The sequence below is a fragment of the Erpetoichthys calabaricus genome, chromosome 17 (assembly GCF_900747795.2).
Source record: "Erpetoichthys calabaricus chromosome 17, fErpCal1.3, whole genome shotgun sequence".
Classification (NCBI taxonomy): domain Eukaryota; kingdom Metazoa; phylum Chordata; class Cladistia; order Polypteriformes; family Polypteridae; genus Erpetoichthys; species Erpetoichthys calabaricus.
In genome coordinates, this window is record NC_041410.2 from 96,742,866 (window position 1) to 96,769,556 (window position 26,691).

At 46.9% G+C, this 26,691-nt stretch overlaps 1 protein-coding gene across 7 annotated transcripts in view; it reads right to left on the minus strand.

The window, feature by feature from the left end:
- Positions 1 to 357: 357 nt before the first annotated feature.
- Positions 358 to 26,691, minus strand: part of plppr2a (phospholipid phosphatase related 2a) — a 66,457-nt gene continuing 40,123 nt past the window's right edge. For 5 of the 7 annotated variants that reach the window (XM_028823397.2, XM_028823394.2, XM_028823395.2 and 2 more), the window contains 5 exons: positions 15,277 to 15,397; positions 13,497 to 13,747; positions 11,970 to 12,146; positions 7,563 to 7,684; positions 358 to 2,338 (listed from right to left, as the gene is read on the minus strand). In XM_028823397.2, coding sequence (XP_028679230.1) covers positions 2,233 to 2,338; positions 7,563 to 7,684; positions 11,970 to 12,146; positions 13,497 to 13,747; positions 15,277 to 15,397 — 777 coding nt within the window. In that variant the 3' untranslated portion in view covers positions 358 to 2,232. Of the gene's footprint in view, positions 2,339 to 7,546; positions 7,685 to 11,969; positions 12,147 to 13,496; positions 13,748 to 15,276; positions 15,398 to 26,691 lie in introns of all 7 variants that reach the window. The other 2 variants (XM_051920403.1, XM_028823400.2) reach the window with 1 other exon arrangement.

Sequence of the window (26,691 nt, forward strand, 5' to 3'; positions counted from 1 at the left end):
CAGCATGCACCGCTGGCCGGCACATGCGCAGTTCACCCGCCGCGCCCTCAGGTAACGGCCACAGCGTCAACCTCGAGGCGCCCTTCGAGTCCGACAACCCACAGACCACCCAAGTGTAGCCTGGCATACGATGGGCGCCGCATGACTGGCGTTGTGGGGGTCTCGTGATTTCGGCGACCCCATAGGCACTGCGCTCTGTTGGTCTTCGTAACTCCAGATTGGCTCACCTCTCGAAGTGTATTTTATATAGCGACTTTCACGGCATCTTTATTGGAAGTACGTCACTGGTGGAATTTCAAAACGTTTGTCAAGGACGGTAAATCACCGAGGCGACAATGACATGCGACAAGCAAGGCGTTTCCACACAGAGCTGAGCTCCCACTTTAATACAAAGAATACAAAAGAAATGTTTGAAGAACCAGTGAGGCCTGACGTTCACACCGAACCCCAGCACGCGCCCACCGTAACAAACACAGACGCGAGAAAGTCACAGCATGCACGTCACACGCGACAGACGGGGCGCCGCCTTCCGCTCCTTTGCTTTCCCCCCCACAGGTAAAGGGCGACCCCTTGGCTTTAATGATCACATTTGGCCATAATGTGTGGTCATCGACAGGGCGACCACCTGCTGGTGCTGGGGTGGTCAAAACGGTGGCCACGGCGGCTGTGGCGCTTCCCATTGTGCTCAGGAGTCTGCTGGGAGCCGTTCGTAGAAAAAGCGTATAAAAAAAGGGGCAGTCAGTGCCAGCAGGGGGCACCACCGCACCCAGCCCTAGTGTTGGCGCAGGGCTGCTGGTGGCCTGAAGGTCTCCCGGGAATGACAAAGCCACGACAAGGAGCTGGGACTGGCAGGGCTGCCCATTTCACAAAGCCACTGAGGCCAAATCGTCCCGTTCTCCATGCCAGCCAGCTCACAAAATTCTTTTTGTGTTGAAGAAGTGCCAGCAGTCACAGTGCAGCTGAGCTTCAAGTTGGCATCTCTGTAACCCCATTTGTGGGAAAGGAGACGCACTCTTTAAGTTGGCACCACCATCTGTTACCCGGGGTGCCACAGTGGGCCAAGCTTGCAGTGTCACTCAAATAGGACATGAAAGGTCTATAGCAGGGGTGGCACAGAGCTCTGCAAAAAGTGTGACAGAGATGGCATCCAGGAATGAAGCAAGTGGCAATCAGCAGGAAGAAGGTGACACTGTGCTCACATGAAGAGTCAGATGCCCGCTAAAGGACACAGATGGTAGAGCACTGGCAAGGGATACAGGGATTGGATTAGCCACCCGTGCGGCAGACATCTTTAATATGGTTACGTGGCATTGTGTGTCCATGGCTGACCAACCCGTGACATGGGCACTGTGGCGACGGATAGGGAATGAAGGCATTGGCATTCACATGGGCATCATAACCAAAGCCAGTAGGTACCGGATAGGATGCTGGCAGCACATCCTGAACTAGGTGCCAGGCGGATGCAAGGGTCTGATCATCTGCCAATGTGATGAAGATTTTGTCTGAGGAGGGAAGGGCAAAGCAGAGGGTACAGGATGGGTACCTGCATCTCTCTCTTTTTATGGTTGGCTGTGAGTGGCACTTTAGTGCTTAGTAAATTGTACCCTAAAGTGGGTAGGTTATGCAGAGAGAGGTGCCCCCCAGGTCCCATGCTGCTGTACAGTAAAGGTCTCCTGGCACTGGAGCCTTCTTCTAAATACCCGTGGATTCACTCGGCCTCAATGCCCATCATTGCTTTGCCCCATTTGCCATCCCACCCTGAGCAGACATACTGCAGCTGCCAAAGAATGGGGCGAGAGGTGGGATGCCACATTCTGGACAAGGTGCCATCCCAAACACTGGAGCAACTGCCAAGGCCAAGTCAGGGTCTGCAGTCCATTTGAGCAGAAGGAGTCGAAGGAGATGCAGAAGACGAGGGCACGCTGCCACCTGGGTCTTTCCTTCCTGTGCTCTGCTGTCGCCCTGAGGGTCCCCAAACATCTCTCACCAGTCTTCGGAAGGAGGGACCAGCACTTGAATGGTGGGGTGGCACCATGCCTCAAACCACACTGACGGGTACACAGATCTTCCTTCAGCTCCTCCTGTGGGGTCCTTAGCCGGTGGCATGGAGGCTCCAGTGAGGCTGATGGCCTGCTGGTGACAGTTGTAGTGGGCAGGTGGGTGAAATGCTGTGCTGGGTTCACGTCTTGGTCTTAGGGGGGGGTTGAGGGTGGGGGTCTGTGGTGCCAGAGGCTAAACTTCGCTGGAGATGGACCGGGATGGGATGAGCACATCCGGGGTGGCGGGAAACAAGTAGGGCTGGCGCTCATGTGACCTCGGAGAAGGCAACTCGCTGAGCCTGGAAAAGACGGAGAGAGACAGAGGGTGAGGGACACGGGCAAAGGGGGCAGCAAGTGCTCAGTGCACCCCAAATACCAGTTCTTGTGCCACTGCCAGCTGACGGGCATCACCGCAACATCAAACTGGCACCAAGCTTTTGCTTTACTTTGTGTTTAGGAGGGAAGTCGTATTTAAAAGCAGAATGAAAAGAAAGGGGAGATGCCTGGCAGAATCGCACGTCAGCTCTGAGACTGTCCAGCCCACCCGCCGTGTCCGCTATTGGGCCCTGTTGACGAGTCAGTGGGCACAGTCCTCACCTGCTGACAGGTGGATGGGCCGAGAAGACCCTGTCAGCACTTCAGCGGGAGGCACGAAGAGAAGCTGCCGTCACCTTTAGTGAGGACCTGGAGATGTGAGGCTTACGCTAAAGGGACTGCGGGGGGGGGGGGGGGGGGGGGACAAGACAAACAAAAACCAAACTGAAAAACTCTTCAGGGTTTGGTCTTTGTAGGCCACCTGAAAGTGAAGGGCACACCCAAGACGGCCCACTTCACAAAAAGAGGACACGGTGCCAGTGAAGCCTGCCACTGTGATGGCCTCACTCAGTCACCGTGAGGCACCGTGGACTGGTGCCCTATGCTAGACCCCCCGTGACCCTACTCAGGACTTTGCTGGTTACAAAATGGCCGACATTCATCATGAAAGTATAACAAGACACAAGATGAACTGTGAAATGGCAGCAGGAGGCGTCAGGAGCCTCGGGTTCAACTGGCAGGACCCTCAGTCACCTACAATGGCCGGACGTAGCAGAACATGACAACCATGTGTGGTCAGCGGGGGCGAGGGGGGGTTAGGTGGCTGTGATGTCATGACTTGATGGGGTGGTGAGCCGTCATATCAGCAGTGCGACGTTATATAAAATTATGGGATTTCAAACAGTGCAAGTGAGGTCACCCATTAACTTAACAGGCACGTCTTTGGGGTGCGGAAGGAACCCCTGGAGAAATCCCCTTACAGATCGATCCATCTAATAGATAGCACCTCTATCTATCTATCTACAATGTATTAAAGGTGAAAGGCGCTATATAATAGTAGATATATAGTGCCTTTCACCTTTATCTGTTTATCATATAGTGCCTTTCACATCCATCTATCACATAGGTAGACACATGATAAACAGATGGATGTGAAAGGCACTATCTATCTATCAAATGTACAGCACCTTTATCTGTCCATCTATGTGTTGTAGGAGGAGAACAGGCAACCCAGATGAGATGGAGGAGAACATACTCCCCAAACGGGAGGCCAGCACGATGATGCAGACAAAGTGGCAGGCTGGACAGGAAAGTAACTTCATACCCGGATGGTAAGAAATAGTAAATGGACAAGTGGAAGCCAAGAGTAGACAGCAGTTCCATCTCCCATATGCCAGTGGTCCTCGTACAACAACCCAGTTGGGACAGCCTCAAGGGTGCTTGGGAGATGAAAGTCCAGAAATGCGGCCTGATAGGGTGGGCTGTCTGGGGAGGACCTCCCTCCTTTCTTTATGGCCAAGAAGATACAGCAATGACACCGGGAGCATTCCCAGGTCTGGCTGAAAAAGGAGCCCGCTGCCACACATGGTCGAGTCAGAGTGGGAAGGTGGTGGGCATCACTCAACTGGAGGACGCAAGGAGGAAGAATTGCTGATTTATTTAATTTTTATGGCTTATTGTTGGAAAGGAGCTTTTGGGAACAACACAAATCCTTTATTCATATATTGTGTACTGTAATGCTGGGTCTGTGGCTCTCTGGTGCCCCCTTGTGGTTACACTATCTATCCATCTATTACCTTTCATATCTATCTATCTATTATATATTACCTGTCATATCTATCTATCCATCTATTGTGAAGGACAGCCAGGTCCCATGCCCGGCAGGGACGCCTCTGCTGCATTTGTTCCGGGGAAGCAGCCATGGACACGTCAATACCTCCCCTGGGACGCTTGGTGGCAGCCTCCCTGGCAGACGATGATTCCCCAACCTGGCGCATGGCTCCATGGGAGATGGAGTCCTCCACAGCCTGGTTGGGGGCTCGAATGGCCACTAGGGGGAGCTGCATGGAGTCTGCAGCCTGGCTGGTCGAATTTTCAGCCCCACCCGGAAATGCAATTAGGACCAGGTGATCAAGCACCTGGAACGCTTCCGGGTGGGGTATAAAAAAGGACCAGCACCACCACTCAGAGAGCGAGGAGGAGGATGATGATGATGACGATGAGGAGGAGGATGACTACTACACTTGCGTAGGAGTGGTGGGAGAGAAGAAAGAATTGTGCGAGTGTGGAGAAGAGTGCTTGTGGGACTGTGTATTGCCTGTGGGTCATGGTGAAGAAGAAAATAAAAAGTCCTTGTGTTTTATACGTGCCTCTGTGTCCTTCTGTGCCGGGTCAGGTGCCTATATAGCTCCTTTTCTACACTATTACCTTTCATATCTATCTATCTATCTATCTATCTATCTATCTATCTATCTATCTATCTATCTATCTCTGACTTGGTGGTCCTACCTCATCAATGTAACCCCTGGCCATAACGGTGCACAGTGAAGTCAGAGGCTGCCAGCTCATTCCCAGCGCAGACGGCCTGTGTGACTCTGAAGGAGCCTTCGGCTCCCAGTGCTCGTCTTGCAGTGTTATTAAAACCAAATGTCTGCTATCTGTAATATAAATGTCCACCATGAAAGCTGTCATACAATTTCAAAACGTTCAGCATCTATCGCTGTCTCAGCACAAGTCCAAAAGCGCCACTTCGGCTAACAGGGACTCGGGGAGAACGTTCAGCCTACACACAGATTCTAAACCAGAGATTGGATCGGTGAGGCAGAAGCCCCTAATGATGCAGACTTTGAATAAATGTGCCGGACGGCTCCTTATTGTGGTCCGTGCCCGTGTTATAACCCCAAAGGCAGCTGCTGCCAATGTGGCGATAGGCTGGCAGGACAGACAGAAACTCCAGTGGGTTTTGCTGATTTACTGTAGCTGAGGCTTCACTGGCTGACTGACTGCAGCTTGCACTTTATGTTGAAATGCCCAGCCTGTGTTGAGCGTCCAACGACTTCATTTTTATTTTATGTTTCATCCCCAAACTTTACTTAGGAGGGTAATTTGGAAAGAAAAAAAAAGAAAAAAATCAAAATTTGAAATAAATCATCCAGCTTTGAAAGCCACAATGAGGTGAACACTTCATGAAAGGCTGGGAGCAGGTGTTAGAGATGCAACGGCCCTTTGTATAAAAAACAAATAAATAAATAAATAAAGTGCTTCCAAAAAAAAAAAAAGCAACAAAATACAAAAAGCCCCTAACGCATCAGAGGAGAGGGCACACGTTAAAAAGCAGCCAAAACCGAGGGAAGGAGAGCAAAAAAACTGCACAGAGTCGAGACAAAGCCACGGCAGGCTGTTGGCCGTCATTACCCTTCGTTGGCAGCACTGTCATTTTCTAAGATGGGCACTGCATGCTGGGCACAGGCAGACAAAGAGCAGAAGGTGCCAACTTCACACAAACATCTTTGCTTTGCTCTGCCTGCTGCTCCTTTGTGAATCGACGGAAGAAAACAGACGTCGCTCTGGTCAGCAGCGATCCCTAGGAGCTTCTCGTGGCCGTTCTCACTGGAGAGTGTAGACGACGAGCGATAGCAGAAAACGAGACGTGCGTAACCTCTTGTTCCTGACGTCCCTTGACAGCTCTTTGGTGTTACTCATGATGGTGGAGAGGACGGAAAGGAAGAAATGGATTCTGTGGACAGGTGGCCTTTCTACACATCACGAGTTGAGATCAGGAGTATCATCTGTGATTGATCGGCTAATCTGTGGGAGCCAGAATTCTGTCTGGGCTGTAGAGGATCAATGACATGCAAATCAATTTGTAACTTTCACGTCATGTGTTTTTTCTGGATTTTTGGTTGATATTCTGACTCTCTCCATTAAAATGAAACTACCATAAACATTTGAGACTGATCATTTCTTTGTATGTGAGCAAACTTACAAATTCAGCAGGGGATCAAATACTCATTTCTCCCACTGCAGAACTCCAATTATTGTTACCTTCACCAACCACAACCACACACAATTTTAACTCCTATCGTGTTCACTCAGACTACATTTCCCATGATGCTGTGTTACCCAGAGCTCTGTCTGGCCATTCGGATCTACCAGTTGTGACGTTTCACCTTCCCACAAACCTACAAATTCAGTAGGGGATCAAATCCTTACTCCCCCCCACTGTATATTGTCTGATGAGGTGTCTCTTTATTGTCTTTTTAAGTGTTAAGGTTCAAAGGTTAAAGGTGGAGAATATTTAAAGCAGGGGTTTGGTGTTTAAAGAGATCGCCTTTGAGGAGAGCGGTGGATGTGCGTTGTTTTTTTTTTCTGTCCTTCCCTTCCTTTACCCCTGTGGTGGGTTGAGGTGCCGACTGAAGAGGATCGTCAGTAGTGGCCTCCACGTGAGGAAGAGCAAAGGCTGACACTGGGCGTCAAAAAGAGAAACCCCCAAAAAAACGGAGCTACACTCTTGTATACCAGGAGTCAAAAAAGATAAACAAACAAAACACAACGTAATCGCTAATAATATTCAATCTTGAATGAGCCGGGACTGACGTCGCCACCACACGGTCACATGGCGGGAGCTACTGAGGTAACCGACGATGCAACTTCACCAAAATGGCGGCACCCAAGAACAAAACGTAACGTAAAAGTAACATCACAAGATGATGAGAGGACATTTTGCGAGTAGAATAAGAAAACCCTAATAAGACGTAGAACTGATTTTTAGACTTGGGATAAAACCGAAGAGAAATGAACTGCAAATGTCCTGAGCAGGATGGACGCTTGGACCGGACTGCCCCTCTGACCCGTAAACTCTACGTGGCTCGGTATCCTGCTGTCCATCTTTGTTGAAAACCCGCAGCTTAGCTTCACTTCTAGGATCAGGAGGTCCGGGTGGGTCGTTTACCTTGAACGTCACAGTCCCTGACTGTTAAGGGTCCGACTGAGCTGCACCCTCCTAGGGGAGTCCAGCGCCCTACAATTGTCCCCAAAATCAGCTCCATACTGTCAGACACCAACAGCGCCGCCGTTTTGTCTCCACTCCAAGCAGTTTTGCTGCCATCGGCTCAAAGCGCTGGGATGCAAAGCCTCAAATAAAAAGGGCGATGCTGCATCTATAAAGCCAGGCCGTGCCCCCCGCCCCTTACCTGGGCAGCACTTAACTTTTCAAGTGGACTCTCGACACACGGCAAAGTCATCATTGGCATGCCCACCAAGGGCTCTGGCCGTGGCAGCTTTGGCAGGGGCGGCCGTCGACTCTGGAAGTTGTTGATCACGCAGGTCACCTGAGGGGGAGAAACACACAGGAAAAGTGAGGACTTAAAATGGAACCCGTTCTCTTCTCTGTGTTAGACCCACAATTACCTGCTGCACACACAGGGGGGGGGGGGGGGGGGCACATGCAGCGCGCGCGGCCCCCCAAGTGCTTGCTCTTCAGCAGGCACAAGTGAGCCAGACACTGTATGATTGAGAGACAAGACAGTCAGACAGATAGGGTGAAAGGCGCTATATACAGTAACAGATAATACGGATTTGTCTCCAAGGGAAAATTAAACCTTCACAGAAGCTCAAAATAAACCCACTATAAGAAACCACAGCTTCCCAAACTCATGCAAGAGCTTCTGGCTGAGATAATAAGAGCGCGGCCGCCATCCGATCACAGGCTTGTAGGTGGGAGTGACATGTGCCTTAGAGGGGATGCTGTGGAACTTTAAATAACTGTGAGTGTCCATCACGGGTGAACTCAAGTGGGCACGACACAGTTCATCTCTTGTCAAAAAAGACCACCAGCTGTCTAAGGGCAGCTCACAAACCTCAACAGGGATATAATGCATTACACAATACATTCCAGTAGATGGCGCATTACAACCAAGAGAGGGCAACTGCCAGACAAACCGAGATCTGCTCGTGTTATACCCGCTGGGCTGCCCGTCGAGGACGGCTTGAAATCCAAGTAAGCAACGCTGTGTTTGCAGTGCATCATCTCTTGGAATGTGTTTTGTAAAGCAGGAAGTAATAAAATGCACTGAATTTGTCGTTCCAACAGATGGTGCATCACAATGGCAACATTAAATGCAATTTCAATAGATTGAAATGGAATGCAAATGCACCTGGTGTACTTCATTTTGGCACAGTTTGATCATATCATAAAAATATTTATCACCCAAATGATTGATTGCTTTTCACTACACCATCCATCCATCCATTACCCAACCCGTTATATCTTAACTACAGGGTCACGGGGGTCTGTTGGAGCCAATCCCAGCCAACACAGGGTGCAAGGCAGGAAACAAACCCCGGGCAGGGCACCAGCCCACCGCAGGGCACACACACCCAGCACAATTTAGAATGGCCAATGCACCTCACCTGCATGTCTTTGGACTGTGGGAGGAAACCCAACGCAGACACGGGGAGAACATGCAAACTCCACGCAGGGAGGACCCGGGAAGCGAACCCAGGTCTCTTTACTGTGAGGCAGCAGCACTACCCACTGCACCACCATGCCCACCCTCACTACACCACGAAATTTAAGATGCAGTTTAAACCAACATGAAAATGATGTTCCCATTGATGCCCATTGCATCAGGTATTTTATCATCTCTGTCTTTTTTGAGTCACAAACCCCTTTAAGAATCTGATGAAAGCTGTGGACCCCCTTCCCCCAGAAATATTCATACAGTGCATCCAGAAAGTATTCACAGCGCATCACTTTTTCCACATTTTGTTATCTTACAGCCTTATTCCAAAATGGATTCAATTCATTTTGTTCCTCAGAATTCTGCTCACAACACCCCATAATGACAACGTGAAAAAAGTTTACTTGAGATTTTTGCAAATTTATTAAAAATAAAAAAACTGAGAAATCCCATGTCCATAAGTATTCACAGCCTTTCCTCAATACTTTGTCGATGCCCCTTTGGCAGCAATTCCAGCCTCAAGTCTTTTTGAATATGATGCCACAAGCTTGGCACACCTGTCCTTGGCCAGTTTGGCCCATTCCTCTTTGCAGCACCTCTCAAGCTCCATCAGGTTGGATGGGAAGCGTCGGTGCACAGCCATTTTAAGATCTCTCCAGAGATGTTCAATCGGATTCAAGTCTGGGCTCTGGCTGGGCCACTCAAGGACATTCACAGAGTTGTCCTGAAGCCACTCCTTTGATATCTTGGCTGTGTGCTTAGGGTCGTTGTCCTGCTGAAAGATGAACCGTCGCCCCAGTCTGAGGTCAAGAGCGCTCTGGAGCAGGTTTTCATCCAGGATGTCTCTGTACATTGCTGCAGTCATCTTTCCCTTTATCCTGACTAGTCTCCCAGTCCCCACAGCATGATGCTGCCACCACCATGCTTCACTGTAGAGATGGTATTGGCCTGGTGATGAGCGGTGCCTGGTTTCCTCCAAACGTGACGCCTGGCATTCACACCAAAGAGTTCAATCTTTGTCTCATCAGACCAGAGAATTTTCTTTCTCATGGTCTGAGAGTCCTTCAGGTGCCTTTTGGCAAACTCCAGGCAGGCTGCCATGTGCCTTTTACTAAGGAGTGGCTTCCGTCTGGCCACTCTACCATACAGGCCTGATTGGTGGATTGCTGCAGAGATGGTTGTCCTTCTGGAAGGTTCTCCTCTCTCCACAGAGGACCTCTGGAGCTGACAGAGTGACCACCAAGTTCTTGGTCACCTCCCTGACTAAGGCCCTTCTCCCCCGATCGCTCAGTTTAGATGGCCGGCCAGCTCTAGGAAGAGTCCTGGTGGTTTCGAACTTCTTCCACTTATGGATGATGGAGGCCACTGTGTTCATTGGGACCTTCAAAGCAGCAGAAATTTTTCTGTAACCTTCCCCAGATTTGTGCCTCGAGACAATCCTGTCTCGGAGGTCTACAGACAATTCCTTTGACTTCATGCTTGGTTTGTGCTCTGACATGAACTGTCAACTGTGGGACCTTCTATAGACAGGTGTGTGCCTTTCCAAATCAGGTCCAGTCAACTGAATTGACCACAGGTGGACTCCAATGAAGCTGCAGAAACATCTCAAGGATGATCAGGGGAAACAGGATGCACCTGAGCTCAATTTGGAGCTTCATGGCAAAGGCTGTGAATACTTATGTACATGTGCTTTCTCAATGTTTTTATTTTTAATAAATTTGCAAAAATCTCAAGTAAACCTTTTTCATGTTGTCATTATGGGGTGTTGTGTGTAGAATTCTGGGGGAAAAAAGAATTTAATCCATTTTGGAATAAGGCTGTAACATAACAAAATGTGCAAAAAGTGATGAAGCGCTGGGAATACTTTCCGGATGCACTGTAAACACAACTTTCATGCAATGAATATAACGCATTTTATTTATCGAGATTTGATTGTCTCCTACTTACATGACATACACAAAGTATGATTAAACTTTAAGTAAAAACTCCTTTTATGCAAAACGTAACGGTCACTCATTATAATTATAAAACAGATCTACTACTGCTACGTTTTCTACTACCATTACTACTACATCTACTCTAAATCTACAGTACTGGGCTTTGTAGTGAATATAAATGTTCATTTTTATTTGACCATCACGGACCCCCTGAAACCCATCCATGGACCTTGGGTTAAGAACCCCTGATCTACGCTCTTCTGTTACGATATGCAGGTGTCAAAGCACACAAATGACCAGAAGATGGCAGTGTTCAGCAGCTAACTGTGGTTGAAATGCTCTACAAACTGAGGATTACAACTCAAGACAAAACTAGGCTACCAGAATCATCTGAACTGTGATGTAACGTTGACCTTTAACCTTAGTCAATTGTTCAAAACTAAAACATATAACCTGGTCAGCCCAAAATGCTTTTTTGTCTTCGAATTACATTTGGAGCGAGGTGATACACATTCAATACATTTATGTTGTTGTTTAACAAATCAACAGCGGCCTCGCATTTTTCCGAATAGTCCGACCAGAAACCCATGGGAATGCACTGAAGTGGGAAGGTGAATCATTACAAGGAGGCGCTCCGAACACTCCAAGAGCGTATTGGTGCAGTGAAAGAGACAGATGATGAGATAAGGAAACCCATAAAACGAGTCAAGGATGAGAAAAGGAGTTCAACACGCCACCTGACGCCCGGGCCTACTTGTGACATAAGCTAACTACACTAGAAAGTTTTACTCAACCGAGGGATCACACGTGAAACAACCAGCGACACACTTCTACCGGCAGAATCTGTGATGTAACCGACGTGCCGAGTGTGGTCATGCGACACATACGTCACGTCACGTAAAGAAAGAACCTGAATGGTAATACAATTAAAAAAATAAAAAAACTTTACATGAAAATGAAATTGTTACCGTAAAAACTGAATTACTGCATCTCCATGAAAATATGAGAACGGGAATTTTTCTTGACCATCACTACAGACAATACAAGGTAAGTAGCATATAAGAAAAATATCGTGTTTGAGCGGAGCATTCCTATACGTTGTCCATTACGGTCCATAAGGACACACTATGAGGCGAGGACGTGAACAAATGGTCTGATCCAAGTTCTGTTTAAAAATCGGTGAGACACCGGTGCATTGTACCTCCAGCCAAACTTACCAGAAACGCTGCGATCGAGCCCCCCGTGAGGAAGCCCGCCAGCACATCCGACCAGTGATTCCGATATTCCGTAACCCGCACCACTCCGACCAGAACAGCCAGTGAGAGCAGAGTCAGACACACAGCCGGCTTCGTCAGCCGTGTCCCCTTGGTGCGGAAGATGAGCGTCACGTACATCTGGATAAAGAAGACAAGCGTTGCTGTTAAGTCACAAAGCGTCCAGACTCACCTGGAATGACCATAAGGTAAGAATGACCTGCAGGAGACCAGGTAGGCATCTGTCCTTTGGGTGACCTGGGAGCGCCCGCTCAGTTCAGGGTGTGATATGCAGCGGCCACGCTGACCCTGCCAGTCTTCACGGGGCCTACTTACTGCACTCGAGTCTACGGCTTTACAAAGGACGTGTGTGATTGTGAAAGGGTTTTTGTTCTTGTCTCTTCTTTCTTGTGTCTCCAATTACGTATTTTGTAACTTTCTTTAATGATAATGTCTGCATTGCCAGTTGTCCTCTATACGTTGAGCTCCACAGCCTATTTAAAAGCGTGTGGCTCCCCTGTTTTTGGATTTTTGTTACCTTTTGGTTTTGTAAGGCTTGTGGACTTCTGACCTTTCCATTTGCTCATCCTGGTGTTTTGATCTTTGAAGTTTCTTCTGGTTTTGCTTTTAGTGTTTTTTTAAATTATTGATTGATCAACTTTATTATGAGAATACTGTTAATACCCAACTTTCATTGTTATTATCCTCCTCTCTAATTTTGGGAATTTATAGAGTTTGGCATATTTTTGGATGTGCAGGCCACAGTATTGCTCTTGAGTTTCAGGGCCAGGCCTACTTGGTGCTTTGACCTGGCAGGCCTGTTGTTGAGCTTCATGGGCCTGGACTTCATAACAACACTTAGATATGGACCCGATTTCAGCAGAATTTTAGGAAACTCCAATTTGTAGAATTTATGGGCTTTGATTTTATTTTTTTTTGATGTGCAGGCCACAGTATTGCTCGAGTTTCAGGGCCAGGCCTACTTGGTGCTTTGACTTCTCAGGTCCATTTTCTCAGCGTTGAGGACCTGAACATCATAACCAGATTCAGTTATGGGTCCGGTTTTAGCAGAATTTGAGGGACCTCCAATTTTAGGGATTCATAGGCTCTGACTCTTTTTAAGATGTGCAGGTCACAGTCCTGTTTCTGGAGTTTTAGATTCAGGGTGCATGGTGTTTTAAGGCCTACTTTTGAGCTTTGTGGGCTCAGACTTCATAACCAGACTTAGATACGGGCCCCCCTGTTTTAGCAGAATGTAATTTTGTGTGGCCTTCTAGCTTTGCATTCCAGCTGCTGAGCCAAACTCAGATCCCTGTTCTGCCATTTAGTTCAGCTACTCTATGTTGTCAAATTTCATTGGTGTTAAATTAGGATAAGATGACAATTCTGCTCAATTTACCAAACTAAAAGGTGTCTGAAATGACAGGCCAGGAGTCCATTTCTGTCACAAGTACCACTTTGCCAGGAAACCCAACACCAGCCCACACATACCACCGTATAAACCGCCGAGTAGATGCTGAGAGCCGCATCCTTGGAGGGGAACGACTTCCTTGCCGCTGCCACGACCACTGGGTTGCCCGTGCACGCCCGTCTCTCTGTGATGTACTGCATGGGAGACTGGCACCCAAGGGCGGTGTAGTTAGGACGACAAGCCGTTAGGAAGTGGGGAGTCTGGTTGCCAGTTACCACTTGGCCAGCATTTGCAAAGATGGTTGTGGTGAAAAGTCCAAAAGAGTAAACACCTGGGAAGAGAAAAGGGCCGCCAGTAAACATCAGCAGGAAAAGAAAAGATGGCATCATAAAATCATACCAAGCAGTAGGGCATTATGTGCAAAGCTCTGGCCATCCCCTCAAGGCCACATAAAGGCAAAGTTAATGGGACTCCGGTTACACGCAAGGCAGCCCACGGCTAAGCAACGACTGGATGTCTGAGTCGGGCCTAAAGACCACATGGACTGAAGAGGGGCACACATTATGGGCAGATGACCACATGTGCGGCCGATTTGTGTCTCTGCTCAGGAGGGCACCCCGTCTCAGTTCCTCCTCCACTCAGAGACGCCAGCACAGGTCACAAATTTATACAGCAGCTCTTACAGCCAACCAATCAGGCTTCAGTCTACAAGGACGTCATAATTTCAGAAACTTTATAAAACTGCCTCTCTCCTAGAATCGTGCAGAGTTCCATATTTAATGGTTGTTGATACTGGAGATTAATTCCATTATTATTCATCTCTAAAAGGACACTCAATTTAGTTATCCTTACGTTTGCTGTTCTGTTATAGGCAGCGGTTACTCCCTGTTTTTCTCTTTTATTGTTATTTTTTTAGGTATTTTTCATAGATTTATGTTAATATCATTATGTTTGTTAATTGTTGATTAATGTGTTGTAGCTTTTCAACAGTCTGCCATTCCCAGTGTTTTGTAGGTGGAGCCCCAGGAGGCAGGGCCACCCTGGCATCACTGCTGCTTGGACTGCCCGCCTGCCCTTTTATTGGATTGTTCTTCCTTTGGTTTTCTGTTTCTTATGATTATTGCTTTTATTCTTGGTTTACTGATTTTGGACTTCATGTTGGGATTAATTTTCTTTTTTGCCTTATTTCTGTCCAAATCCCATTTTTGCTTCCATTTGCTGAATACAAAATAGCTCCTTCATTATTATAAAGATTCTTTGTTTGCATTTGTCTCATCTAACCTGAGGTTACACCGTTTCAGTCCCAAGAGGGGCATTTTCATATGTCTGGGGACACTTCATACATTTTTAACTTAAAAAGCTAGCCTCCCATTTTGGGCCCGTGCAGGCCGAAGCCTGCCTGTGGTGGGTTGGGACTGGTAGCCCGAGGTGTCAGGCCATAACTGGTCAAGCTAAAGAGGGTCCCTGCCTGCTGTCATTTTTTTGGCTGCTGGGTGGGTTTGCTAATAACATATGTGCCGGTAGTTCCTGGTTTATTCAATTTGGGGTGGGCTTCTCCTTGACCTTGCTTTCTTCTTCCGATTCCTTCACTCTAAAATCTCTCTGTCCGTTTGGAGGGAGAGCAGTCAGATGAGTGACCAGTACATTGGTGAGCATTTCATGATAATATAAAGACCTGCATGTCCTGCCCAAGTCAGTGTGTCACCATCCTCACCTGAACTAATGAACGAAGAGTGAGGGCTTCGCAGCCTATTTTGCTTTTTTATTTTCTGAAGATCCGAGGCAATTTGGGTGAAATAGTTACATGAATAACAAGCAAACTGGATGTATCTATAAGTCAAGTTTAGCATGGGAGCTTACCAAGAAATCGCACGATTCTGCGAAGGAGCGGGTTGAAGTAGCAGCAGTCCCCCGTAGTGATGGTCTTCTCTCGTTCACCGTCTATCTTGAGGATGAAAGCCGTTAATTCTCCTGCCAGGATCTGACAAGAAAAGAAAAAAAAAAACAGGCAAGAGATTAAAGTGAAGCAGGCAGCTTCCATTCTTGGGGTCGTGTGACACTCAGGGGGAAGGCGCTTTATTCGCTTGGCATTGGCCAGCCTTCATGATCCCACCTAAGTGAAGCCAGGCTGGGTTGTTGTCAGGAAGTTACAAAGTGCAGCTCATGGGGATAACGCGCGAGGACTAATACATGTGGTGCTACCCTGTCACACGTGACGTGACGGAGCTCCAACTCCTGGCAGTTAGCCTCCACGTCTGTCACCGCCATCAGGCATTCGAAAGAGTAAAGGAAAAGAATTAAGTGCCAAGCAGCAGCGAATCGTGCACAGGGGAGTCCATGCTGCTTCTCCACAGGTTTTCATTTGGCTCTATAGATAGCGAAACAGAAACTGGGGTAAACTAAAGCAATTTAAACCTCAGCTTAGGAAGCCCATGAACGTAGCTTTACATTTCATTTATTTAAATCAGAAGACATGGAGGACAGTTGCAGACATTTTTACATCTCGTATTGTTCTGCAGATCCATCACCTGCTTTCTGACATTGCGTTCTTCTAACAAGTTCACACTTAGTGGCCACTTTATTAGCTCCACCTACTCATTAATGCAAATCACCTGCTTCTCCAAACAGCCAATCATGAGGCTGCAGTTCAATATACAGTGAGGGGAAATAAATATCTGATGCCCTGCTGAATTTGTAAATTTGCTCCTTTACCAAGAAATGAACAGCCTCTAATATTTATGGTAGTTTCATCTTAACGAAGAGAGTCAGAATATGAACCAAAAATCCAGAAAAAAACACATTACATCAAAGTTATAAATTGATTTGCATGTGTGGTATATGGCCGGCCAGTCATCCCGGCCAACACCCCCAGGCCGCCAGATGGAGCTCTCCCGGCAGCATGGAAGTTCCCCGAATTCCAGCAGAGCCTCATGGACCTTGTAGTTTTTATAACCAGCTCTGCTGGATACCATGGGGACCACCAAGGGACGCTGTAGGGAGGCACAGGGAATACTATGTGCCTTATAACCTGGAAGTGCATCCAGGTGACATGGACAAAAGGAACAACGTACTTCCGGGATGAAGAAGAGAAATTTTTATCTGACCCGGAAGTGATAAGGAATCACACGGACTGAGGGATTGAACACACTTCCGGGCCAGGGAATATAAAAGGACCATGGGTAATCCCAGACATCGAGCTGAGTTGGGAGGCAGGGTGGTTAAGCGCCTGGGAGAGTGGAGGATTATTTGTATAAGTATTGTGGAGAGGAGGGTGCTTTGTGCACTGTATTATTATAATAAACCATTATTTGGACCTTTATCTGGTGTCTGACGTCTGGTCTGAGGGTTCAAGGGGTCGACAGTGCCTCTATCTGTCACACATGTCATTGAGAGAAATAAGAGTCTGATCCCCTACAACCCAGCCAGAATTCTGACTCCCACAGATGGCCAATCAATCAATTCCAGATACTCCCAACCTGTGTATAAAGCACACCTGTCCACAGAATCCATTTCTTCCATTCCAACCTCTCCACCACCAGGGGGCAACACCAAAGAGCTGTCAAGGGATGTCAGGGACAAGGCCCGTCTTAAGTTTGCCAGTAAACATCCAGGCCTCTACCTGTGCCTTCTGGAGCAGGGGGACCTTGTGGGCGCAGCAAGATTTCAATGCATTATGGTGTAGCGTGTTACCAATGGTGTTCTTGGTGACTGTGGTGGTCCCAACGGCCTTCAGATCATTAACAAGCGCTTCCTGTGTAGTTTTGGGCTGATCCCTCATCTTTCTTGTGATCCTCCTCACCCCATGAGACAAGACCTTGCATGAAGCTCCAGACCGAGGGTGATTGATGGTCATTTTATATTTCTTCCATTTCTGAATAATCACACCAACAGTTGTCATCATCTTGCTGGTGGTCTTGTAGCCCATTCCAGCCTTTTCCCTGATGTCCCTTGACAGCTCTTTGGTGTCGCCCCCTGGTGGCGAAGAGGTTGGAAAGGAAGAAATGGATTCTGTGGACAGGTGGGCTTTATACACATCACGAGTTGAGATCAGGAGTATCTGTGATTGATTGATTGGCAATCTATGGGAGGCAGAATTCTGGCTGGGTTGTAGGGGATCACATCCTTATTTCACTCAAAGACATGCAAATCAATTTATAACTTTTATGTGATGTGTTTTTTTTGGATTTTTGTTGATATTCTGTCTCTCTTCATTAAAATGAAACTGCCATAAACATTAAGAGGCTGTTCATTTCTTTGTAAAGGAGCAAACTTACAAATTCAGCAGGGGACCAGATCATTATTTCCCCCACTGTACACACACAGGGACACCGAGAAGAGGCTCAGTTGTCCTTTGAGCAAAACTTGGAATCGGTGTTGGATTTACAGGTTGGGGGGCCCGATGTGCAGACCTTGATTGAGCAGACTTCGCAAGGCCATTGTAACAGAACGAGGTTACATTAGTTTACGAATGCAATGTTCAGTTCACATTAATACAGTAAAACATTTTACAAAAAGTCCAGCAGTTAAGAATTGCCAGCCGAGTCTTCAGCGGTCAGAAAACGTCCAAATTATAGGTCACTATACGGTCTGTATTAGTAAAATGAATACAGTAAACTATTAAAGTTGTATCATCATTCCCCTTACATTGAACAATTCTAATCAAAGTAATATCCAAATGATCTTATTATTAACTAGCCAAAGCAATGCCGAGGTGTAAATAAAACGTGGAAAAGCTGCCTTTTGGCAATTCAACGTGGCTAAATGCGACTCACGATGGGAGAAAAAGACGCACTCTTAGAAATAAGTTGCCATCCAGCGAGACAACGAAACGCTTACCTGAACGCCATATGTACCCATGGACTATGATGACACAGCAGTCTGGCTCCTACCCAGCATTGTCTTCCCATCAGTCCCGGTGCACTCCTGCTGCATGATGGGAGCGGTAGTCCCAGCGTTGGCACCATTTTTTGGGTTGCCCTCCTCCCATTCTAATGCCTATCCCTGATCTGACACCTGGCCTACAGCACCCATGGAAAGTCAATCTCATTCTCGGGTATCGACTGTTGCTTGATGTGCGGGAAAAAAGGAAAAGATTTTAGAGGAAGGCACACAATGTAGCAAGATGTGTAAAAAGACTTTCTGAATTCACTGTATGTTCATAATGGAAGCACAGTCGAGATGTGGTGAGCTTTGCTGCCCTTTTGCTCCAATGCTCTGGCTTCAAAATTTCATGTTTCTCCTGTGCTTGCATGTTCTCCTTGTGCCAGTGTGGGGTTCCTCCTGGCATTCTGGTTTCCACTCACAACCCAAACACATGAACACTGGAACTGGCCAGAGTAAGTGAATATGCCCTGTGATGGGCTGGTGTCCCAAACATACCAGGATAGGCTCCAACCCTGAAATGACCCTCTGCGCTTCAGAACATGGATGGATGGACAGCTGAATTTAGCAGCACAACATGGCAGGTGGTGGGCATGAGCACTGCAGGCCACGAAATGCGTCTGTCAGGATTCAGAGGCCACAGATAATGATTTGCGTGTGGTCAGCAGTTTCACGACCAGAAGAGTGTGAATTCTTTTTTTTTTCTTATTCTTTTCATCCTCCAAACTGTTAACAACATTTGCTTTTGTTCAAATTTCGAAATGACCTCTTAGAGCAGCATGGCACAACTGGAGATGCGTTGATCAATGATTTCAACTTCCGGCAAGCAGGTACGCTCTAATCCAGGGTCTCCTTCCCACTCCGCCAATTCCCCCCTTTGGTACTTTGGCCAAGACAGTTTGGATATGTAGACTCCAGCGGCCAGTGATAAGACTCTTTGATAAGACGCCTCACATTTCTTTAGATGATGCGTGGGATCCTTTATTCCAACTGACGCCAACGCTTGGAGGAGCTGATCAATCAAGGAGAGGCTTCAGCGGCATTCACATGCAAATATGGGCCTCCTCTGCATTTGCGTAAGTGTGTGTGGGCCTGTGCGGTTATCTCTCTCTCTCTCAAGAGCTTACGGCTGGCAGAAGAAGAGTAGGATGGACGGAAGCATGAGGAACAGAAGAAGAAATGGAGGCCAGATGAAAGAGGAAACCTGCCTGGCCCCTGCCTCCACTGTGAAGACCCCTTAGGAAACAGAGGAGGACTGTGAGCTGTCGTCTGAGGAAGTAGAGGCACAGGCGAGGATTCCTGACAAGAGGCAGAATGTGTTGTGCCCACTTGAGGTCATCAGTGGTGTTCATTCAATGAAACTTAATGCTACACATGTGTAATAACCCGATTTTTAATTATACAGCACCCCTCTGAAACCCAAGGATTCTCTACACAATATTAAACAACAAAGCCCTAACGATGACTTGTATCTCACCAATGTAACAGCCCCAGTGGTGCTGATGACAGTGTGGTCTGCCACTTGCTTCCTGAAGCCTATGCCCATTGTGGCACCTCCACGTCAGATGGCACACCTCTCCTCTGTAAGCCATCTCATCATCACAGGTGATTGTTAGGGTCAATTTAGGGTTGCTCATCTGGCTTATGTTTGAATTGCTTTGTTCACTTTTCATTATTGTTCATTGCTTTCCATTATTTTTTTTAAATAATTATGTTACCTGACAAAGACAGGATATTAAGAGTACATTTGGATATACTTGATATCTCTTGCCTTAAGTGTCCTACTTCTTTCTTTGGTCTCCTCGTGTGTCTTGGCTGGCACTTCCTCTCTTGATGGCGTTCCCGTAAAGCCTGCTTCTCTGACTCTGTCATTTTGAGGTGCCCTGCTCTCCTCCTGTTTGATTACCACCAATGGTAGATGGACCCCCATTACCCGCGGTGAAAACAGCTTTTGTATCCTTGTAAATACTTACGTCTCTGAAGGTGACTCTCAGGGCTCCTCCGATGCCATTCCTCCTCGGTATCCGTGTGTGTCTCAAGCTGTCCTTGCTGGCACTTTCTCTCTCAATGGCGTTCCTATAAAGCCTGCGTCTCAGACTCTAATGTCATTTTTTGTTTTTTTTGCTCACCTCCTATCTGCCTCTTCCTCTCCTCTGGTCCCCATTACTCGCTGTGAAAGCATCACTCGTGTTCTCTCGAATACTTCCTGCCCTTGAAGCTGACTCTCAGTGTTCCTCCTACGCCTTTTCTCCTCGGTATACACGTGTGTGTCAACCTCTCTTGCCCAGCACTTCCTGTGTCGATCGCGTTAGGCTGAGCAATCAAAGCCTGACTGGCCAACAAAATTGGTGAGACACACACAGACACACAGATCACAGAATTTTATTATACAGTGGTGCCTCGGTTTGCAAGCATAATTTGTTCTGGAAATGTCCTTGTAATCCAAAGCACTCGTATATCAAAGCAAATTTACCCATAAGAAATAATGGAAACTCAGATGATTCGTTCCACAACCCAAAAATATTCATATAAAAATGATTAATACAAAATATAAAGTAAAAATACATAAAACAAATTAACCTACACTTTACTTTTGAAAACAATCATGGCTGGAGTGAGGGAGACGAGAGAGAGGAGAGGAGGAGGAGGAGGAGGGTTACTGTGTAGGACGACTTTCACTCTAACTAACGGAATCTCTGCTATCTGTTGGCTCACTGGAATCTTTTTCTTTTTTTGTGACTTTAACAAGGAGCCTATCCAATGACAGTTGCTTTTGTCTCCTTTTGAGGATTTCACGGAAATGGGATATTGCATTGTCGTTAAACAGAGTCATCGCTCGCACTGCTACAGCCTTATTGGACACAAAATAAAAAAATGCTTTACACACACACGCGTGGTCACAATGCATAGTACACAGTACACAAGTGAGGCACGCCGACTGAGACTGAACATGGGAGACGATTACCCACAATCCCGCAGCGAGAAAGAGAGAATCACCATCGGCTCAGTTGTGATCACGTGACGCTCGGCAGACAAAGCGTATACGTACTACTCACACTGCAAGACCTCGCTTGTTTATCAAGTTAAAATTTATTAAAAATCTTTGCTCGTCTTGCAAAACACTCGCCATCCAAGGTTTTATTGTACACTAGGTCACTTTGCACTGTTCCTTCATTAGTTGTCTAATTATGTATTGTCTTTTAATTTTATTCCACGTAGTTATGATACACTATCTATATGTGTTTTGTGGTTCTCTCACACGACTTGCATTTTGTGGGTGACTCCCAAGAGGCGGGGCTACCTGTCCATCACTGTTAAAGAACCACCCCCCCCAAACACCCCAGCCCTCTAAAAGCAGGTTGGCGGGTGAAGTCCAGGCGGGTCATTTTCAATGTTCTCTGGTGAAGGTGATTTCTGAAGTGGAGTTTTGCTTTCCTCTTATTACTCGTGGACGACTTTGTGCTTTTGCTTCTGCATTACAGATTTCATTTATCGATTTGAATTTGGTGTTTATCCCATTGCCTGTTATTGCAACTCTTTTTTGAGCCGTTGTATTCTTTTCATTCAATAAATAATTTTATTTATAAAGATTCTTTGCAGGACTATGCTTGTGCTCAAATTAAAGGTTTTCCCCTTTCCCAAAAAACTGTTGAGATTTCTTTGTATATATTTGAAATTTGAAGTTAAAAGTTCATTTTTAGCCCAGTGTAGGCCAAAGCCAGCCAACGTAGTGGCAGCCAGGCTGCCTTTTTGTGCACTTCCTCTGGACAGGCTGCTGGGATGCAGGCTGATATCTGGGGCACTTTGGTCAATTTATGAGACATGATGGCGACAGAGAGATTGAGCCTATGGTGGTGGTGTCATCAGCGAAGCTCATGCTGGAGCTGCAGCTGTCATATGTGAACAAAGAGTACACAAGAGAGTTCAGCACCCTGGCGCCTGCGTTGAGACTCAGGGTTTAAGCTGAAGTTGCCACCTGTACTTACAACATGCTGTAAAAATGTGAAATGAACATTTGACTTGCATGTCTCCTCAGTTCAACACATAGAACTGGACGTTTCAATCCCTTAAATAAGCAGTTCCTATCTCAGGACATAGCATGGGGATCATAATGTGGGATTTAAGTGGTTGTAGATGCTTCCCAGGGATCATCAGGCGGACACCCACCTTGTTAGACACTTCATTGATTTAAGCTCATTACTTCTTCAGGGGTCTCAATGGTGGACACCTCTCCACATCTGACCACTGTAGACACACATCGATCACTCCAGAGCCCACCTGCCATCACTCCCCTTCGTCAATAACCAGTGGCTGCTTTACTCAGCTGTCTCCGAATAACAATACCAGCAACAGACCCCCCCCCCCCCCAACATAAGAAAGTGTTAATAAAGAATTCAATAAAGAGTCCACAATATTTACAACATCACTCGCGACCCGCTCACTCATGGGCATCGTTCTTGACATGCTCATTCCAAGAACTAGTAAAATGCATTTATTTTTTTCATTCCAACAGATGGCACGCACAACCAACACTGTAACTTCATGAAGGAAATTTTAAATGAAAAATGACAGGAAATGAAAAAGGCTAAAAAGAGGAAGTACAAATCCCATTGGAGGTAAATGAGTGTCACATCGATGGTCTGACTTGCAGGGGGGTCTCGAACTCTGGGATGCCAGTGTGCCCACTTTATAGCAGCTAACAGAATTTGTTATTTAGTCACATGATTTATTCTTGCTCATGTCTTGCTACATTAATGACAACAGATAACCGGAAATTTATGGGTCCGATTGTCTGTGGCTTCATTTGCTACTGGATTCTCACTAGCATTCACTCTTAAAAATAAAGCTGCCAAAGTGGGTCTTCACAGCGATGTCACAGAGGACCAATTTTTGGTTCCCAAAAGCACCACCCCCTAGGAAGGTTCCAGAAAGACCTGTTAATTATTTACATCTGTAATGGATTCCCTAAACGAGAGATTTGTGAAATAGCAATGGGCTCCTTATTTCAAAAGGACTCTTGCTGCACACAAGGACACAGGCCAAGATCAGGCTGTCTTAATCTGTTAGGATCCTGCCGACTACACTCTAAAGCACAGTTTTATTAAACTATGGGCCGGGTTGTGACTCACCACTGTATTTAATGGGAATGAGTCACATACGGTTTGTGAGGTGTCATGCGAGGGGTTGATGGGTTTTTAAGCTATGACTGGCGACTCTCCAAGGGGGAGCCCACCACTGAAAAAAATGCTCTTAATGAAATATGTGGCAGTAAAGAAACCACACACCACCCATCTGGTGTTGGGCCTACACTCAGGGTCCCAAAGGTCAGAGGGGCCCCCCACTCATGAAAACTGAACCAACGGAGCCTCCTTAGCTGAACCCAGGGGCGGTGGTTAGGATTTTGGCCCCCTTAAAGGAGGAGGTTATAGTTAAGACATACAGTATAACGCACTAGTGAGGCCCACCTGGAGTACTGTGTGTAGTTTTGATTCAAATTATGAAAAAGACACAGCAGCACTAGAGAAAGTCCAGAGAGGAGTACCTGGGCTGATTCTGAGACTAAGTGTTCTGAGCTATGAGGAGAGACAAGGGGAGATGAAGGGGGGACATGACTGAAGTATTTAAATTAAGTGCAGTGGATCGAGGCTGCTACTTTAAAATGAGGCTAACAAGAACATGGAGACAAGACTGGACTCTTGCTAAGGGCAGATTTTGCAAAAAATGTTACAACATGTGGAATAAATAATCAAGTAATGTGGTGGAGAGCAAGACTTTGGGGACCCTGAAAACTCAACCCAATGATACTTTGGACAATCGAGCTGAATACGATGGACAGGTGCGTTAAGCTGAATGGCCTGTTCTCGTCTCGGTTTTCTCCAATGTTCTAAGGTTCAACAACGAACTACGAAACAAGGATAACACACAGACATTTGAAGACGCTCTCTCTAATGGCCACAGAGTGAACCGACTCATAATGTGGACTCATTAATGAATTTGCAAGAGAAAAAGCAAGACAGAAGCCCCTGTAAGGTAAGACAACCGTCCCGATTATTCTGGATTTGTGTTATACCTGGTAACACGTGGTGGGCTGTGTTGGTTGAGTAATTTAATTTAATGGAGATTCAGACATACTGACGGCTGAAACATTCTTGTTTACAGTTTTACAGAATCGCTCAGCCACGCTGGATGTTCAGAGTACAGTTTGTGAGCATCAGTAGCTCGACGTTACATGTCAGCAAAGTCCAGCGGCGTACTATTCATCAAGCCTTGGCGAGGACAGTCTTCGTTCCAGCAAACTAGTGATGGCAGATTACTGGCATCACTTATGAGGAAGGAGGCAGCCGAATGACGACCGCGTTATTTCCCGCTTCGTGTAATCGCGTGGCTTTACTATATTTGCACGCCAAGGCTACACAGGTGACGGTGTTTTTCTCCAATTGCCAGCTTTTCAAGTAAAGCAATGCAAATTATTGGAATGTAAATAATGATTTTATTATGTCTGAACTCCTACAAATGCAAGAAAATATCAACACTTGGTTGAGTAATTGCATTTTCAATCACCATGTTTGGCTGTGGGGCTTGGGAGAGGGGAGCCTGATGCCCTGTCAGGCCCGTGGACCTGGGAAGTGTCCCTGGCGTCACCACTACAGAGGACTTTACTGAAGCATGAAAACTGATTGCTCTAGGAGACCCCCAAATGCCAGGGTGGGCACATCTGTGCCCTGCTACGTTTTTTCCTTTTGTCCCTCTCTCTGAGATGGCACTCATGTGGTTTGCTGTTTAATATCTTTAATTTCTGGCGTGAAATAAAAAAAAAAAGCAACAGATTACAGTATGAAATAGAAAAATGACAGAAGATGAAACTGTTCTGCCACTTTTCAGTATGTCACATATGGGGCATTCACAGTCGCTTGGCATTTTCAGCTGCACCCAGCATGATGGAGTCAGGGTTAGTTAGCCTTAGGGTTAGGCGTTGATCGTGAGCTTCACTGTCAAACGGTCCTGCAAAATAAGACAATGAGGGCGTTGCTATCACGTTTTAGAGTGAAGGCTGTGTGCCCACTAAATCCAATGCAGTGTTCTGGAAGGCCGGAGCCAAACCCTGCATCATCAGGAGTGAACCCTAACAAACATACTTGTGGGGACATGGGTGAAGAAATCCATATCCCGGCATGCAGAGAACATGCAAGATCCACTTCGACAAGCACCAAGCAGATGAGTCAAAGCAAGAAGGTCACAGCTCTGTTCTTCCTTCACTGCAAACAACCCGCCTTTACAGTACCTTACATAGCGCCTTTCTACAGCAAATGCCATACTGAGGCACTTCACAAGGTCTAATGCACTCTGTTGCCATAAGCAGTCAGCGGCCATTTTGTTTGGTCCAACTATCCAGCACCAAGTAGGCACCTCTATGACTGGTGAAATCCCTGGTGTCCCATTTGGACTCAATAGCATCAACAGTCCATGAACCTTTCACTCCACCTCATCCCAAAGGCTTGAGAACTGTGGACTGTGCAGGTCAGTGGAGTGAACTGGAGTCACTGCTGCATTTGAATGAAGTGTGCTTTGGGACATTGGCACATTATACAGGATGGTGCAGGGAAATGGGAAATTCTGGAACGAGGTGCTGGTGACCCTGGGGCATCAGCGGTGGTTTGGCAACAATGTGACCTCATTTAGAACCCCTTTGGCATTAGTTAGAATGGAGCAGTGGAGTGGTGCCCTACGAGCGAGCGTCCGCGGTGAAAGCCTTTTATAAGAAGGGTGACATTCGGACTGCTGTGCAAAGGGAATTTCGGCATCATTACCAGTTAGGACATCACAATCGCATCCCGTCTGCTCATGCGATTACAACAATTTAGAAGAAACAGGGTTCAGCCTGTGACGGATGGCCGGGGCCCATGCCCGGCCGGGATGCCCCTGCAGCGTATGTACCAGGGGAGCAAGCATGGGAAAACACATCTCCCCCTGAACGCTAGATGGCAGCCTCCCTGGGTTGCAGCGGTGCCTCGGACTCCCCCAGGGCTTCATGGGGGTTGGCGTTTTGTTCAGCCCTGTTGGGTTTCGCAGGCGTTGCCAGGGGGTGCTGCAGCAGAAGCAAAATCCAGAGCATAGTCGAAAAACTACAGAAGAAGGTCAAAAAATTCCTGAATCAGAAAAGTGCAAAGCACAGAGAAAACACCGCAACTCACCAACTCCTGAGCGCATCTGCAACAAACCACCAATGAACTGTGGGAGACACTCCAGATTTATAGGGCAGAGAACAGTTCCTGGCGGTGGTCTCACTACTGGTTTGGAGGTGCTACCCACAAAACACACGGAAAATCTCCAAGGCAATGAGACATAAACGACAAGCATCCATCCATCCATTTTCCAACCCGCTGAATCCAAACA